We start from the raw sequence: 16,894 nt of genomic DNA, 5'->3' as shown, positions 1-16,894 counted from the left end.
TGAAGGTCTGGGTTTTTTTGATGTTGGTAAAGTGGGAGATTTATACAGGGTCAAAGGAACCTTGAAGAAGGAAGGCTATCACTCAATTTTGCAACACTTATGCCATATCCTGTAGACAACACTTGATTTGAGCCTATTTCCTTCTACAACAGGACAATGACCCAATGCTGCTGCAAACTAAGCAAGAACTATTTAGGGATCTCAACCCTATTGGGTGGTCGTGGGAGCAGTTTAACTGTATGGTACATATAAAATGCCCATCAAGCCAATCCAACTTGTGAGAGATGCTTCAGGAAGCATGGGGTTAAATCTCTTTAGCTTACCTCAACAAATTGACAACAAGAATGCCAATAGACTGCAAAGCTTTAATTGCTGCACATTGAGGATTCTTTGAGTAAAGCAAAGTTTGAAGGACACAATTATTATTTTACTTAAAATTAATTATTTTTAACCTTGTCAATGACTTTATTTCATATTCAAACTCATTTAATGTATGTTTTAATAGAAAATAAGGAAATGTCTAAGTGACCCCAAACTTTTGAATGCCAGTGTAGCTGGAACCAGCATATAAGCATGAGGAAACGTATGTATGGGAGACAGGAACTAGAGGTTTGTAAATGAGGACAAAAAAAAAATAGGCTTTAAAAAAAAAGAGAGCAGTAGGAGGAGACCATGCAGTTTTTTTATCTAAATTATCTCTGTTTTGTCTTCCTCCACTCCCCTCTTCCCATAAACATGGACTCCTCCAGCTTCCAATGAGTCAGGGATGTTCCTCAACTTGATACTTGTAAAGGTAAGACCACATAGCCCATATTGCATTATATTTTGAGACCCTATTGCCATCAATAAAGGCCCATAGTCGTATATAAATCAGAAGTGGACGGAGGGACTTCTGAGAGACAGCATCTAGCTATAGAGAGCTTGGCAGCTGTGACAATGTATTAGGCAAAAAAGTGCTGCTCATAGGATACTCGAGGGAGGCCAACATAAAAAGGGAATGCAAGCAGTGTCTAGGGATGACAATGCCACTACTGGAAAGTAGATCATGTTTTGATGTCCAAAACAATTGAAGACATGGGCAGTTTCACCAGATGTGGAGTGGCATGCCCCAAAAAGTCACATCCACACCAGCAGAGCTGAGAGTATTGGTAGGAAATCTGATCGAATTAGGTGGGAATGAGGTGCCAACAAAAGAGGATCCTTAAATATAGTTCATACATGGTTACACAGTGTAGGGCTATTTTAGTGAAAGTGGTCTTGCACCATTCATGCTCATCAATTTTTGTAATCAGCTCTTGTTCCCACATCTTTATCAGACCTGTACAAAGAGAAAACGGTGGATCAAGTAAAATATGATAGTTTAGTTAGAGTGATTAAGCAAGATGGAGACCTAAATGTTGTATTGTTTCCCATTTAGTAAGAGGGCATGAAGCACCTGAGCAGAAGTCCTAAGAGGGCATCAGCTTTTCAGCATCAAAAATTCAAACCATAACGAGTTGGGAAAATCTTTGTTTTAATTCAGATAGTTAAGAGCCTCTTTTTGTGGAAAAGGTTACTAACTGTCAGGATTCTTAAGGATTTTACAACAGGTGCGGTTTGATCACAGTACAACTGCTGTGCTAACCACAAACAATAACGGAGGTGCGCCAAATATCTAATTGCTAATAAATTATAAAAATCTTAATATAGAAGCACCAAATTCAAACTCAATTAATTAAAATTATACAAAAATAAATTAGCAAACGTGAAATAAATACATATACAGTATAAAGTCCCTTATAATGGGTGTTAACCCAATGTAGGTTAGAAGTATATAATAAAGTTCATCAATCCAATGGTGAGCTGCTCTCTCCAAGTTGTATGCAGATAGTAAAGTGTGTCCTGAAAAACAGAAAAGAGAAGAGGCGCTCTTTGTGCAGCAAGTTCCAATAATTAAAAAACAACCATTTGTGCTCAAAGTAATATACTCACAAACATGTATGCACATGCAGTGCAATAATAGATAGACCCAAACTTCAGAGCCGTTTGGCTGACTCCTCAATGGCGACTCGGCCAAACAATGCTGACACCCAGGTGATAGTAACGAGGACCCGGCTCACCAGAAGACTTCCGTGATAGACTGCAATGAACAGCTGAGTTAGGGATCCAAAGGCTTTCTTTCACTTTCAGTAGAGGTGTCAGGCTGCCCCGTGTAATCCCAGCAGCACCTGTCTGTAACTCTTCTATATATTCTCTTCTGTTCTGCTCCTCTGTGCCCTGATCAGTCTCTATGTTACTCCCAGCTTTGTGCCCGAATCCCAACTGTCTGTCTCAGTGCTCGTCCTGCTCCGGTGTCTCCGTGTCCAACCTCCCAGACTGTTAGCAACTGCTCACTGGGTGTCAGCATTGTTTGGCCGAGTCGCCATTGAGAAGTCAGCCGAACGGCTCTGAAGTTTCGTTCTATCTATTATTACACTGCATGTGCATACATGTTTGTGAGTATATTACTTTGAGCACAAACGGTTGGTTTTTAATTATTGGAACTTGCTGCACAAAGAGCGCCTCTTCTCTTTTCTGTTTTTCAGGACACACTTTACTATCCTTAAGGATTTCCAGATTGTTGGATGTGTATCTGGCAATTCTGCCTGTAGTCCTCCTATCAAGTGAATTGGGGAGGAATGAGAAGCTATTTGTTAGTAATCATATAACCTGTTCCAAGTGTTGAAGCAGAACTGGAGAACGGGGTTCGCTAACCAATGGGGGTCTAGAATGAGATGGAACCCATATTAGGTCTTTAAAGCCCAAGCCCCTTAGTATCATTGTCTCCTCTTATTCTTTCCATTTGGAGTGAATACTAGCTTCTCTCCATGCTTGGACAGGAGATAAGCAGTTGCATTATGAAATGTGGATATATTCGGCATTGCTGCTCCGCCTGATCTCACTAGAACCTGGGTATGCCTAAGATAACATATGGCCTGAAATTTGTGTATAAGAGTTTTGGGGACTTTAATAGGCAATATGAGATCAGAGATATGTATGTTTTAGTACAGGGAAATTTTGAAGGATGATATTCTTCCAAGCCAAGATGTGAAATCCTATTTTGACAAAAACAAAATATAAAAACTGATAGATCAGCTTTCAGTAAATTGGTGCCACTGAAAATATATCTCCTTAGTGCTGTTTGAATGTTTTTTGGAATTTATAGAGAAAATCAAAATAGATGTCACAAAATTTCCTTTAAAAATAAAGTCAATTACTTTATCTGCAATTTTTTTTTAAAATAGATCTGCACTGTGTGTTTTTTAGTTTATTTGGGAAAAAAATGTTTAATACATTTGTAAATGTTAAAATTCTTTCAGATTTATAGTTGTGCCTTCTCTTTTATTTTTAAAGATTACATCTAAAAAAAAATGTTTTTCCTGTAATGGTCCAGATATTGAAAATGCCTATTTTTGGAAAAACAAATGGGACTCTACTTATTTTGAGTAGTATGTCCAGGAATAAGGTGCGCCTAGTTTATGCTATTTCGTAGAGAAAATATTCAGCCAATGGGTTAGCTGTAAAAAGTTATGGGTAAATCCTAAGTTATATGTCTGGCAAAAACAACCGATATGAACTGTATATTTATAGATACAAATACATAACATTAAATATAGTCACCATAATCATATATTGAAGAAATAAACAACCGTAAAAGCAAGTGAATGTCCCAATATAAAGTTGTGTCCAATCTGGAATGATGTCCCAAACGATAGCTGCTCTCTCCAGAGATGTTGAAAAAAAGATAACTTGCGTTCTATAAAGAGACAAAAAAGAAGAGGCGCTCTGGTTCAGATAATCCTTGGCTACAAATGGATATAAACTAATGGTTCAGAGTAATACTCACAAAGATGTTTGCACATGCAGTGCAATAACAGGTGAGCCGAAGCTTCAGAGCCGCTCGGCTGACTCGCTAAGGGTAAAATCAGCTGTTCACTGGGTAATCACTTTACCACTTTACCAACGGGTTGCGAAATGAAATACCTATAACAAAAAAATAGATACCGCCCTTGGTGCAGATTATCCCAGACACAGAATACACCTACAGCAAGTGTTGAGAAGTTTATACTCACAAGCGGAGTTGCACAAGCAGTGCAATATCAGGCGTGCCGAATCTTAAAGAGCCGTTCGGCTGACTCCCTGGGTCCTGTACAACTGCTCCTTATTTAACCAGGTTCACTGGAAGTGTGGTGGGGGATATAAGTGGCTATGCCAATAGAAATTAATCCGTGCAGGGGATCAATAGGGCATATAGAGCAAATATTCCACAGCAAGGTAGAAGAGATAAAAGTTTTTATTAAAAACATAAAAAAAAAATTATTTAATAAAAACTTTTATCTCTTCTACCTTGCTGTGGAATTCGTAGGTGTATTCTGTGTCTGGGATAATCTGCACCAAGGGCGGTATCTTTTTTTTGTTATAGGTGTTTCATTTCCCAACCCTTTGGAATCGTTGGTAAAGTGATTACCCAGTGAACAGCTGATTTTACCCTTAGCGAGTCAGCCGAGCGGCTCTGAAGCTTCGGCTCACCTGTTATTGCACTGCATGTGCAAACATCTTTGTGAGTATTACTCTGAACCATTAGTTTATATCCATTTGTAGCCAAGGATTATCTGCACCAGAGAGCTTCTTCTTTTTTGTCTCTTTATAGAACCCAAGTTATGCCTATTTTTGGTTGCTCCTTTAAGTTAGATTTTAAAATTCTACCTCCCCATCTGTTGTAGGAATCTCCCTCTCTTGGTTTTATAGGATCTATATTTAACTTGGAGAATATCTGCTGTAGTGCTCTCACACTTGATTCTGATCTTTTTCATCTATTTGATGGCTTCCTCTTGGTTTAAAAAAAAAAAAAAAATAGATGTATGATTTTCTGATTATTTTCTCTAGAAGCACTTTTCTTTCAGTTTTTATTATAATTGTGATAATTTATCTCACAGATTTTGTAAAATATACCCAAATGTTTGTAATTGTTCTCTTAACTTACATATTCATTATCACAGTTCTTTTGTGAAACATCAACTCAACATATTTCTGATACATTTCTTTTAGTGGTATTATTGCTTCTTTTTTTCTGGTGGTCAGTAAGATTATTTAATTATTTTTATTACAATTCCAGTGGAGGCTCCTTATAGGCGCACTTGCACCCCCAGAGACAAAAGAAGAAAAACATTTTTTTTTGGCTGAATAAATATAATTTTTCCAATAGCCAGACTGTTTAAAAAAAAAACTTTTTTTTTTTTTAAACCGCACGTGCGCTAGAGTCTAGATGCCTGCCATACTCCTCTGCACTTATTCATAAATGCCTGCAGGCGCCACTCCAACCCAGCCCCTATACTTCTCTAATCGCACAGTTTATGCTGTGCGAGTAAGAAGCTGATGTCACCACTCAGGTCATGTGCCGATGGTTGACGAGGCTGCTCCTCCCCCTCATCGGCACGAAAACGCAGTGTGGCTAGTCGTTTGAGCTGAGAGGAGCTCATTTTGTTAGCACAGCAGAGATAGACTTTGCATTCCAGAGCAGACTCATTTTACTAGTGCAGTGGACTTTTTAGTTGTATCTGTAAATTACATTTTTACAATTTATGTATTGTGAACCCCCATTTGAATAACCTACGAGCCGCCACTGGTCTTATCAGATCTCTCAGGTCTTACATAAGAAATGACTCTTAAAATATTCAAGATGACTTTGATATTTTTAATATTTAAAACCTCATGTATTTGTATCTAGTGCTTTTGATGTATTTGTATGTCTTTATATTTGTTTTTATAGTTCTCCTCTTTTTAGGTGTTTGGTTCAACTTTCCTGGAACATATCTTTTCTTTCTAGTTGTTTATGTGGGTGTTTTAATAATTAGAAATTAACCTAATAAATTCAGTAGCAAACATATTTGTATATGTTCAACAAATTGCTTTTCTTTATTGACAAAGGCTAGAGTTCTACCATCAATCCTCTGTGAACTAACTAAGATTACAGTTGCAGATGACATTTTGGATAATGCTTTTAAGAAGAAATGAATGAGTGAAAACTAATGTAATTACATGAAGAAAAATATCTAGACATTTCAAAATGTCTCTGCCCTATGTGGCCTGGCCTTGCTCACCTATTGTTAGATGGAAATAACATCAGTACATTTCCATTAAAGGGACCTTAAACAATAAGGGCTAGATTACATGTGGAGCGCAATCGTTTGCGCCATAGAGATAAGGGGTATATCGCAAGGGCTTACCGCTCATATTACAAGTTGAAAGTAAATGCTATTGTGATTTATACTATAATACTTACCATGATTTCAGAGCTGTAGTTAACTGTTTGGCGAAAACACTTCAAAAATGCATTACACAGTACAGTTACACTTTTAATAACACTATCTAATATAATTATTTAAAAAAATATTGCACAAAATAGTTATAAGGGTTTAAAGATATGAGATCCCACAAAAAGAAGAGTCTAGTCCAAAATAAACTTTCATGATTCAGATAGGGCATGTCATTTTAAACAATTTTCCAATTTACTTTTATCACCAATTTTGCTTTGTTCTCTTGGTATTCTTAGTTGAAAGCTAAACCTAGGAGGTTCTTATGCTAATTTCTAAGCCCTTGAAGGCCGCCTCTTCTCTCAGGGCATTTTGACAGTTTTTCACCACTAGAGGGTGTTAGTTCATGTGTGTCATATAGATAACACTGTGCTCATGCACGTGAAGTTCCAGGGAGCCAGTACTGATTGGCTAAAATGCATATTTGTCTAAAGAACTGAAATAAGGGGGCAGTTTGCAGAGGCTTAGATTCAATCAAAGAGATAAAAAGTGTATTTATTTAACTGTGTTGGCTATGCAAAACTAGGGGATTGGTAAGAAAGAGAATATCTATCTTTTAAAACAATAAAAATTCTGGTGTAGACTGTCCCTTTAACATAGAGATACATACATATACATGTCTAATTATGTGTGTGTGTGTATATATATATATATATATATATATATGCGTACATATGTATTTATATGAGTATATATGTATTTACAGACATATATACACACATAAACACATAAATATATATGTATACATATACAGACATATTTATAAGTGCATTAAAACCCTTTGCCGTTAAGTAGATGAAAACATGCAATGTTCATTTTAATAAAGGTTTTAACTTTGTATTTACTGTAAATATTTCACATTCCAATGTTCTGTACATAGCAGAATATGTTCTATGTATTTTAGTAGGATATTTATATATATATATATATATATATATATATATATATATATATGTGTGTGTGTGTGTGTAAATATCTATAGCTACATTTAATCATGTATGTGTATGTATGTGTATATATATATATATATATATATATATAGGTATAAATATATACTTGTTTAAAAAACCATCAGATATATGTAGAAATATTTATTTATGAATAAATAGAACATATTCCATTACGTAAAGAACATATTTCATGTTGGGTGAGCGCTAATGAGGCTATGTGATGGTGTTTGCGGGAGAGTGGGATGTTAGGTTTCTTTCCACTTTTTTTTCTCCATTGACTTCTATGGGAGAATACGTGAATGTTCACACAATATTCTAAGTTCGGATTTTTCCGCTAGTCGAGTTACCGCTAGAGCACAAATAGTTTACTTTCAACTTGTAATATGAGCGCTACCTGATTAGCGCAAAAATCTTACCGCTTCACTTGCAACTTGGTCCTAAATAAATGCCAGATAGAATGATGCATTAAAAGAAAAGCTTAGTTTGAGAAAAACATGTGGATGTATTTTTTAAAGTTTGATTAGCTACTTAAAGGGACAGTAAACCTTAAAAATAATGTTATATAATTCTGCACATAATTCAGAATTATATAACATTATTTAGGTGCTATAGCTATAAATGCCTTTTTTACCTTTTAATTTGTTAAAAATATGGCGCTTTTACAGACCCGCTCTCTGCTGAGCTGGTCTGTTATATTTAGTCAGCGCATCGGGCCAGCTGTATAGTCACAGCCCGGCCCGACCGCGCCATAGCACTAAGTGCAGCTCGCTCCTGTTTAATGTCCCTTTAAGGATAATGTATCTAGTTAGCAGGTGGCAATGAGCCATACCACCAGGACACATTATATGCACATTTTTGGAGGTAGGGCTAGGGTATTTTTAAGGTTCATGGAACAGCCTATTCCTCCCATTTTGTAATAGACAAAATAAAAAATAAGAAGAATTCTCATTTATCGTCTCTGCAGCAGATATGTGAAGGATTATTGCATTTCAATCAAATGCAGCAAGAAAGTGTTCAGGATTTTGAAAGAGGTCATGACCAGCCTTTGGGATTGTTAATGCTATTACCCATGATGTGTACTCTAGTGGCTGGTGTTTAAATATGACCAACATTTTTTGGCTGGGAAGGTTTTATAATTGACAATGCTGTGCTTGTGTTTAATTTATTAAAAATGTGTTCTTATTAACCTAAGATTTATGCCTTTAGTATAGTGTCTTGTGTAATACATGTGCAAACTCAGGTAGCTGATGGTAGCATAGGAAACGATTTTAAGTATACCCAGGAAACCATAAATCATTGACCAGTAGAGATATTGGGATATGCTATTGCTGGGCTTGCTGTTACTTTAGAACATATACAGATCATTTATTTTAGAATATGATATAATACAAACAAGTATAACAAAACATGTTTTATTTAACTCTTATAGGATTACAACCACGGCTGCTTGTATGATGGATCTACGTCGATACCCTTTGGATGAACAAAACTGCACTCTTGAAATTGAAAGCTGTGAGTACTTTATTTTGCATTTTGTGTTATAAGGGACATAAACTGAAAAATGAAATGCACACAAGCGTATTTCAGATTTCAATAGAAGTATTTAGCAATAGATCTAGATTTAAACACCCAGCGTGCTCAACGAGCCAGTGGTGCCAGTATTTGTCAGAGATAATACATTTAGAGCGAAAAGTGGCACACTAACGTTGGCGCACAATCAATACTTAAAGTATTACAAGTTAGGTTTTATGCTCGTCGGGTTAGCACGACTGAAAAGCTTACCTAAAGGGTAATGAATAAAAAAAAAACACTACATAAATACATTTAAAATTACAGTGACACTCATATTAACACTGTCTGAAAAAAATATTCATAAGATATAAGGGGTCAAAGGTATATAGTATATGACAAGGTGTTTGACTGCAAAGGGCTATATTGTATATATACATTAATATACAAGTCTAAATATGTATGTGTGTGTATGTGTGTGTGTGTGTATATATATATATATATATATATATATATATATATATATATATATACATATAATACACAAAAGAGAAAGAGAGATGCAAAGTGGATAACTATATCCTCTTCTTTACAGAAAGGTAATTCAGCACTATTTTAAATTACAAAAACATAATCCTATTATATTGTCAGGTTTCTGTGTGATACAGGAATGAAGGAAAACATTCCCCTGTGATCCACAACATGGTTACAATGTATCAAGTTGCAACATTTAATCAGTGCAATGACCCTGGTTACAATATATTAAGTCGCAACATATAATCAGTGTAGCGACCCCGCTTTAAACAAAAAAGATTGCAATCTTTGTCTACGGCCCGCTGCTAATAATTATAACATAAACTACCCAACAGAAGAAATCTGAATTTGTCTACGGGTATTATTTTATTATTATTATTCTTTATTTATAAAGCGCCAACAGATTCTGCAGCACTGTTCATGGGTACAAAGATAAAAGTATAGTACAATACAATATAAATGCCATTTCACTAGGAGAAACACCAACAGACGAATATGTGGTACCTATACATGTGGGTCATGCAGTTTCTGCAAGTACATATTCAACGAGAGAGAATTTACCACTCGGACTGGCAGCATCAAAAGAATGCTAGACTTTGCTTATTGCAGAACTAAAAACGTTGTGTATTGCCTATCATGTAAATGTGGTAAAAGATAAATTGGTATAACTACGCGAATTACGAACAAGACTTGGGGAACACATAAATAGCAGCAAAAATTGCGAAAAAGACCACCAGAGAAACAAAACTCTTACCCCAGTGGCAAAACACTACTTAAAAAATCATGGTACTAAACCAGATCTAAGAGTATCAGTGTTACAGGTCATCAAACCTGGAATTAGAGCTGGAAATGTGGAAAACATGCTATTACAAGCGGAATGTCGGTGGATATTTTGGCTTAATACCCTAACACCTCAGGGTCTTAATGAACAGGATGGTTATAATTCATTCTTATAACGCCTCTATCTTTATTTGTAATACAATGATTACTAACTCCCCATACATTAATCCAACCATACCATTCTCACTCTAAATAACTTGTTTTTATAAAAATAATGATGATGAACTATATTGGTTATTGAAACCATATTATAATAATATAGGATAATAACCAATTCATAATGTGAATCATTTTCATGTGCTAAGATGATACATCACTTAGCATTCTCAACAAATAAGAGAATATGAATGGTGTATGACGCATAATGTTCTGTAGCTACTAAATTTCGAATGACATCAACTATATACGTGTTTATTTCTCTAAGAACTACAATGTATTTTCTTTTATCATGCCTTAACAACCCAGATTGGTCAACCTATTGTACAATAGTTAACAGCCGCTAGTGCATGCTAACCTAGATACTATAATGTATCAATAAACATAGAAACAAAAAGACAAGACACATCTATAATTTTCTATACATATTAGATCAGGTGATCTTTACAAGGTCGATCTTTTTGTCATCTCACTAGTATGTCACTAAAGTAATCAAGTATGCTTTTAGCCACCTTAAATACTCTCTAAGTCAAACATAACCAGTTGCTTTACTTAATTATCATTATGCAAACATTTTGTTTGTTAAATATGCAGGATCACTGATCATCGTATTTTCGTTAAATAATAGGTGCTTAATACACAGGTATACTTTTACAACACTCGTTATCATTGTTTTATATATAATTATAATTTTATAAAAAAAAATAATTCTACTCTACTCTCTTTGTTGAGTTAAGCTCACGTAATATATGCACAGTAGAGGGTTTAGTACTATGAACATCTAGCAGTGGTGCTAATCCGGACCACAGAGCGATGATTTTTATGAGACCTTAGATATCTGATAGCCGCTCCAATGTTTGCACCACATGATACTTTAACTGCACTGTGAGTTTGTACGCTTCTCTCCCCTTAGCGTGAATATACACCAAGTGGATAGACTCTATAGTTCGATCTTCTTAACTTGCTAACTTCAACAAATACCATCAATAGGTGTAAATTTACCTCCATTTTTGAACCAGTAGGTGGTTTATATAATACCATTCAGTATACGAGTAATGTATGATGTTAACAAATAGGGACTGATACAATGAATTCAGAATAACAAGCAGTTTGATTTCGTGTATATTTATTATATATCGTTTTTGCCAGGATTACATCTGACCAGTACTCAGTACTCGGTATGTCACGGCAGATCATTTACATAACTCCGCCCATCTATGTACCATCATCGAGTTGACGTTACGTTGCAGACATTTGATCCAATCAAAAGAGGCCACTCACTATTGGCTATCATTAGGGGTGTGTAAAAAAACTCACCCCTGATTGGCTCTTAATAGCATTTAAGCAGTGAGGCTGACCGGGATCGGGTCAGCCTTTGATAATGCCATTAGCTTGGCAAAATGCGCACCAGGCGCTCCTACTGAAAGCCCCTACTTGCCTCATGTGTGTTTGTTAATTTGTGGGTATTGCTACAGTTAGATGTCTTTTTGGCACTAACACTGAGCTGCCTTATTTGAATTAATTTGGACTCTTATGGGAATTTGACAGACTCGGCACCGCTCCAGCATTGCACTAGTACTAGCTAATTGTTTGAGGTTCATCCTCTTTTTAGATTAGTTTTCTGTGCAACCGTGAGCATTTTTGGGTGCTTTTCTGCCAAATATTCCCCAGAATACATGTAATACACACTATATGGTATATACCTGGGCAAGTCTGCTTTCCCTATTATACTAATTCTTTTTTACTTGTTTTTAAACACATTGGTAGTGTTCTGTAATATTTTATTATATCTTTATTAAATGTTGTTTTATTTTTAACCCGCTCTCACCCTGCCTCACTGTGGATTTATAGAGTGTCATACACTTAATAGTAATGAACTGAGTGCTCTGGACTATCCATTATTTTCTCTCCTTTTTGAATTTACATCATAGGATAGTGAGCACCCCCCATATTATTTATACATGGGATTGATTCCCTGCAATACATAGGCTTAAGACTGTGTTGGTCTATGTATAACTATTGGTAACATTTGGGGTCAAATTGGTCAATTACAGTAATTCCCTTACCTCACTTTTCACCAACATAAAAGACACCAGACAAAGTTTAACAACATTCATATTATACAGGAGTGTCTGATACCATAGGAGTGTATAATAGCCTCCCCCTCATTGCTTACACTACCTCAGCCATTTGAGGAGCTGTATACATCCCACCACTTGTTAAAGTTTAACAAACAAATACAGGGGGAATTGAGGGCCCTGTTCCCGTGGGAACTTACAATCTAGATGTATGTAAATTTCTAATTTTGCTTTGTATATACACCAAAACACATTCAGCCAGATTACGAGTTTTGAGCGCTATAGGGAAATTAACGACCACAGCATTTTCAGCGGTATTTCACTCCCTATAGTGCTGGTATTACGAGTTTTAAAAAAGCCGGCGTTTGCTGGTGATATGGCAGCTCCATACCGCACACAAATACCAGCGCTGCTTTGAGCTACTGTTACGTGCTCGTGCACAATTTCCCCATAAAAAAGACTAACACCTGCAATCACAGAGCGTAAAGCTGTCCCATTGATGTCTATGGGGAATTTTTTTTTTTATGTTTAAACCTAACACCCTAACATAAACTGCGAAAACGGAATGTAATTTATTTAATTTTAGTGTATTGTTAGGTTTTACTGTAAGACAGGTTAGGTTTTATGTTACAGGTAAATTTGTATTTATTTTAACTAGGTAATTAGTAAATAGTTAATAACTATTTAATAACTAATCTACCTAGTTAAAATAAATACAAACTTACCTGTGAAATAAGAATAAAACATAAGCTAGCTTAGGTTTTATTTTACAGGTAAGTATTTATTTAGTTTTAAATAGGAATTATTTAGGTATTAATTGTAAAAAAAAATTGGAATTATTATAATTATGTTAAAGTTAGTGGGTGTTAGGGTTACGTTAGAGTTAGACTTAGTGTTAGGTTTAGGGGTTAATAACTTTAGTATAGTGGCGGCAACATTGAGGGCAGCAGATTAGGGGTTAATAAGTGTAGTTAGGTGGCGGCGATTTTGGGGGCAGCAGATTAGGGTTTAATAACAGTAATGTAAGTTGCGGCGATGTTAGGGACAGCAGATTAGGGGTTAATAAGTGTATGTAGATGGCGACGGCATTGGGGACAGCAGATTAGGGGTTAATAATGTTTAACTAGTGTTTGCGATGCGGGAGTGCTGCGGTTTAGGGGTTAATATGTTTATTATAGTGGCGGTGATGTCCGGAGCAGCAGATTTGGGGTTAATAATTTTATTTTAGTGTTTGCAATGCAGGAGGGCCTTGGTTTAGGGGTTAATAGGTACAGTTGCAAGAAAAAGTATGTGAACCCTTTGGAATGATATGGATTTCTGCACAAATTGGTCATAAATGTGATCTGATCATCATCTAAGTCACAACAATAGACAATCACAGTCTGCTTAAACTAATAACACACAAAGAAAGAAATGTTGCCATGCTTTTATTGAACACACCATGTAAACATTCACAGTGCAGGTGGAAAAAGTATGTGAACCCTTGGATTTAATAACTGGTTGAACCTCCTTTGGCAGAAATAACTTCAACCAAACGTTTCCTGTAGTTGCAGATCAGACGTGCACAACGGTCAGGAGTAATTCTTGACCATTCCTCTTTACAGAACTGTTTCAGTTCAGCAATATTCTTGGGATGTCTTTTGTGAATCGCTTTCTTGAGGGCATGCCACAGCATCTCAATCGGGTTGAGGTCAGGACTCTGACTGGGCCACTTCAGAAGGCGTATTTTCTTCTGTTTAAGCCATTCTGTTGTTGATTTACTTCTATGCTTTGGGTCATTGTCCTGTTGCAACACCCATCTTCTGTTGAGCTTCAGCTGGTAGATAGATGGCCTTAAGTTCTCTTGAAAAATGTCTTGATAAACTTGGGAATTCATTTTTCCTTCGATAATAGCAATCCATCCAGTCCCTGACGCAGCAAAGCAGCCCCAAATCATGATGCCCCCACCACCATACTTCACAGTTGGAATGAGGTTTTGATGTTGGTGTGCTGTGCCTCTTTTTCGCCACACATAGTGTTTTGTGTTTCTTCCAAACAACTCAACTTTGGTTTCATCTGTCCACAGAATATTTTGCCAGTACTGCTGTGGAACATCCAGGTGCTCTTGTGCAAACTGTAAACGTGCAGCAATGTTTTGTTTGGACAGCAGTGGCTTCCTCTGTGGTATCCTCCCATGAAATCCATTATGGTTTAGTGTTTTACGTATTGTAGATGTGCTAACAGGGATGTTAGCATTTGCCAGCGACTTTTGTAAGTCTTTAGCTGACACTCTAGGATTCTTCTTCACCTCATTGAGCATTCTGCGCTGTGCTCTTGCAGTCATCTTTACAGGACGGCCACTTCTAGGGAGAGTAGTAGCAGTGCTGAACTTTCTCCATTTATAGACAATTTGTCTTACCATGGACTGATGAACAGCAAGGCTTTTGGAGATACTTTTATAACCCTTTCCAGCTTTATGCAAGTCAACAATTCTTAATCGTAGGTCTTCTGAGAGCTCTTTTGTGCGAGGCATCATTCACATCAGACAATGCTTCTTGTGAAAAGCAAACCCAGAACTGGTGTGTGTTTTTATAGGGCAGGGCAGCTGTAACCAACACCTCCAATCTCATTTCATTGATTGGACTCCAGTTGGCTGACATCTCACTCCAATTAGCTATTGGAGATGTCATTAGTCTAGAGGTTCACATACTTTTTCCAACTGCACTGTGAATGTTTACATGGTGTGTTCAATAAAAACATGGCAACATTTCATTCTTTGTGTGTTATTAGTTTAAGCAGACTGTGATTGTCTATTGTTGTGACTTAGATGATGATCAGATCACATTTTATGACCAATTTGTGCAGAAATCCATATCATTCCAAAGGGTTCACATACTTTTTCTTGCAACTGTAGTTTATGGGTGTTAGTGTAGTTTGTAACACTTTAGTTATGAGTTTTATGGTACAGCTTTGTAACGTTAAACTCATAACTACTGACTTTCAGGTGGCGATACAGATGTTGTAGTTATAGGCTGCACCGCTCACTTTTTGGCCTCCGAGGCAAAACTTGTAATACCGGCGCTGTGGAAGTCCCATTGAAAAAGGACTTTCTATAAAGTGCGGTACTTACGTTGCATGATGGCCAAAAAGGTGTGCAGTACAGCTATACCTACAACACCTGTAATACCAGCGGTAGTGAAAAAGAGCCATAACGATGCTTTTTCACTCATAACGCACAACTCGTAATCTATCTGAATGTTATATATGGAAGGCACAATTTCACTTATATTCATTCCAAACTAAATGTCCAGCAAATGACCCCGGTTTATAACCGCACTCAAGGTGGAACTGGGCCGATCCTGGAATCCTGTTGGAAAGTGTACAAGGGATACCTTTTACCAAGGGAAGTCCGTGTCCATCAGATAGAGCGGCTCGCTTTCCCCTCCAGGGACTCTCTTTGCCGAGAGCTTGTATACCAATGAGTAACGTGATAGAGTAACCTCTTGTAAGCCGCCCTCTTATGATGTCACGGCACTGTTGACTGTGCTATATATTTGTGTGTGTATATATATGTATGTATTTATATGTGTATACATAGTAGACTGGTGCATGTGTATTGCAAAAAAATATTGCATGTAAAACTATAATGAAATAGGCTCATTTCAGTCTTGAGTTTGATGTCTTTTTAAAAGGAATTTTGGCTGTTTGATGAGTGATCTGAAGCATAGAATAAAAAAGGTTACAACTGTATGTGCCCACTGCAAAAAATAAGGAAATGCTGCCATTTTCGCTAAACTCTTTTTTTTTTATTTAGATACAAGTTCCCTATAGCTTTTACCAATGCATCTTTGGGACTCAAGTTCTTTTTTATGCTAGTGATCCATGGGCAGCAAATATAAATTGCTGATTTGGGTTGTGACATTCACATCAACGCTTTAGCTTTTGAGCTCTGCTGGAAAACTTATCTTGCTGCGGCCAAACTCTAAAGTAAAAATCTCAACTTGGATGAAAATCAGAATTTATGCATGAATTATGTACCAATATAGAAATTGTGTTGATGTCAGGATTTTATTTTGTTTTGCTGCAATCCCTGCACAATTAAACAGCAGAATTAGCAGATAAGAAAGAATCATACTGTGAAGACACATAATAAAAAGGCAAGACAAATCTAAGAACTGGTTATTGACCCGTTCTTTTCAATTAAAGGGATATGAAACCCACATTTTTTCTATCTTGATTCAGATAGAGGATGCAATTTTATGCAACTTTCTCATTTGCTCCTATTATCAATCTTTCTTAGTTCTCTTGGTATCTTTATTTGAAAAGCAGGTATGTAAGCTTAAAAGCCGGCACATTTTTGGTTCAGCACCTGGGTAGCGCTTGATTGGTGTCTTGAAATTTGGGTTTCAACTCCCTTTAAGGTTTCTATACCAAAATAATTCCACATTACTTTACTGATGCTCATTGGCTATAGGATTGTTATTATGTAGTATATTATTATTATTATTATTATTGT

General features: G+C 36.4%; 1 protein-coding gene across 3 annotated transcripts in view; it reads left to right on the top strand.

Annotated features, from left to right (window-relative positions):
• Positions 1 to 16,894, top strand: part of GABRB1 (gamma-aminobutyric acid type A receptor subunit beta1) — a 1,013,772-nt gene that overhangs the window by 741,597 nt on the left and 255,281 nt on the right. For all 3 annotated transcript variants that reach the window (XM_053703996.1, XM_053703994.1, XM_053703995.1), the window contains exon 5: positions 8,712 to 8,794. In XM_053703996.1, coding sequence (XP_053559971.1) covers positions 8,712 to 8,794 — 83 coding nt within the window. The remainder of the gene's footprint in view (positions 1 to 8,711; positions 8,795 to 16,894) is intronic.

This window comes from Bombina bombina, chromosome 2, assembly GCF_027579735.1.
Source record: "Bombina bombina isolate aBomBom1 chromosome 2, aBomBom1.pri, whole genome shotgun sequence".
NCBI lineage: Eukaryota > Metazoa > Chordata > Amphibia > Anura > Bombinatoridae > Bombina > Bombina bombina.
This window is presented reverse-complemented; position numbering and strand designations above follow the sequence as displayed.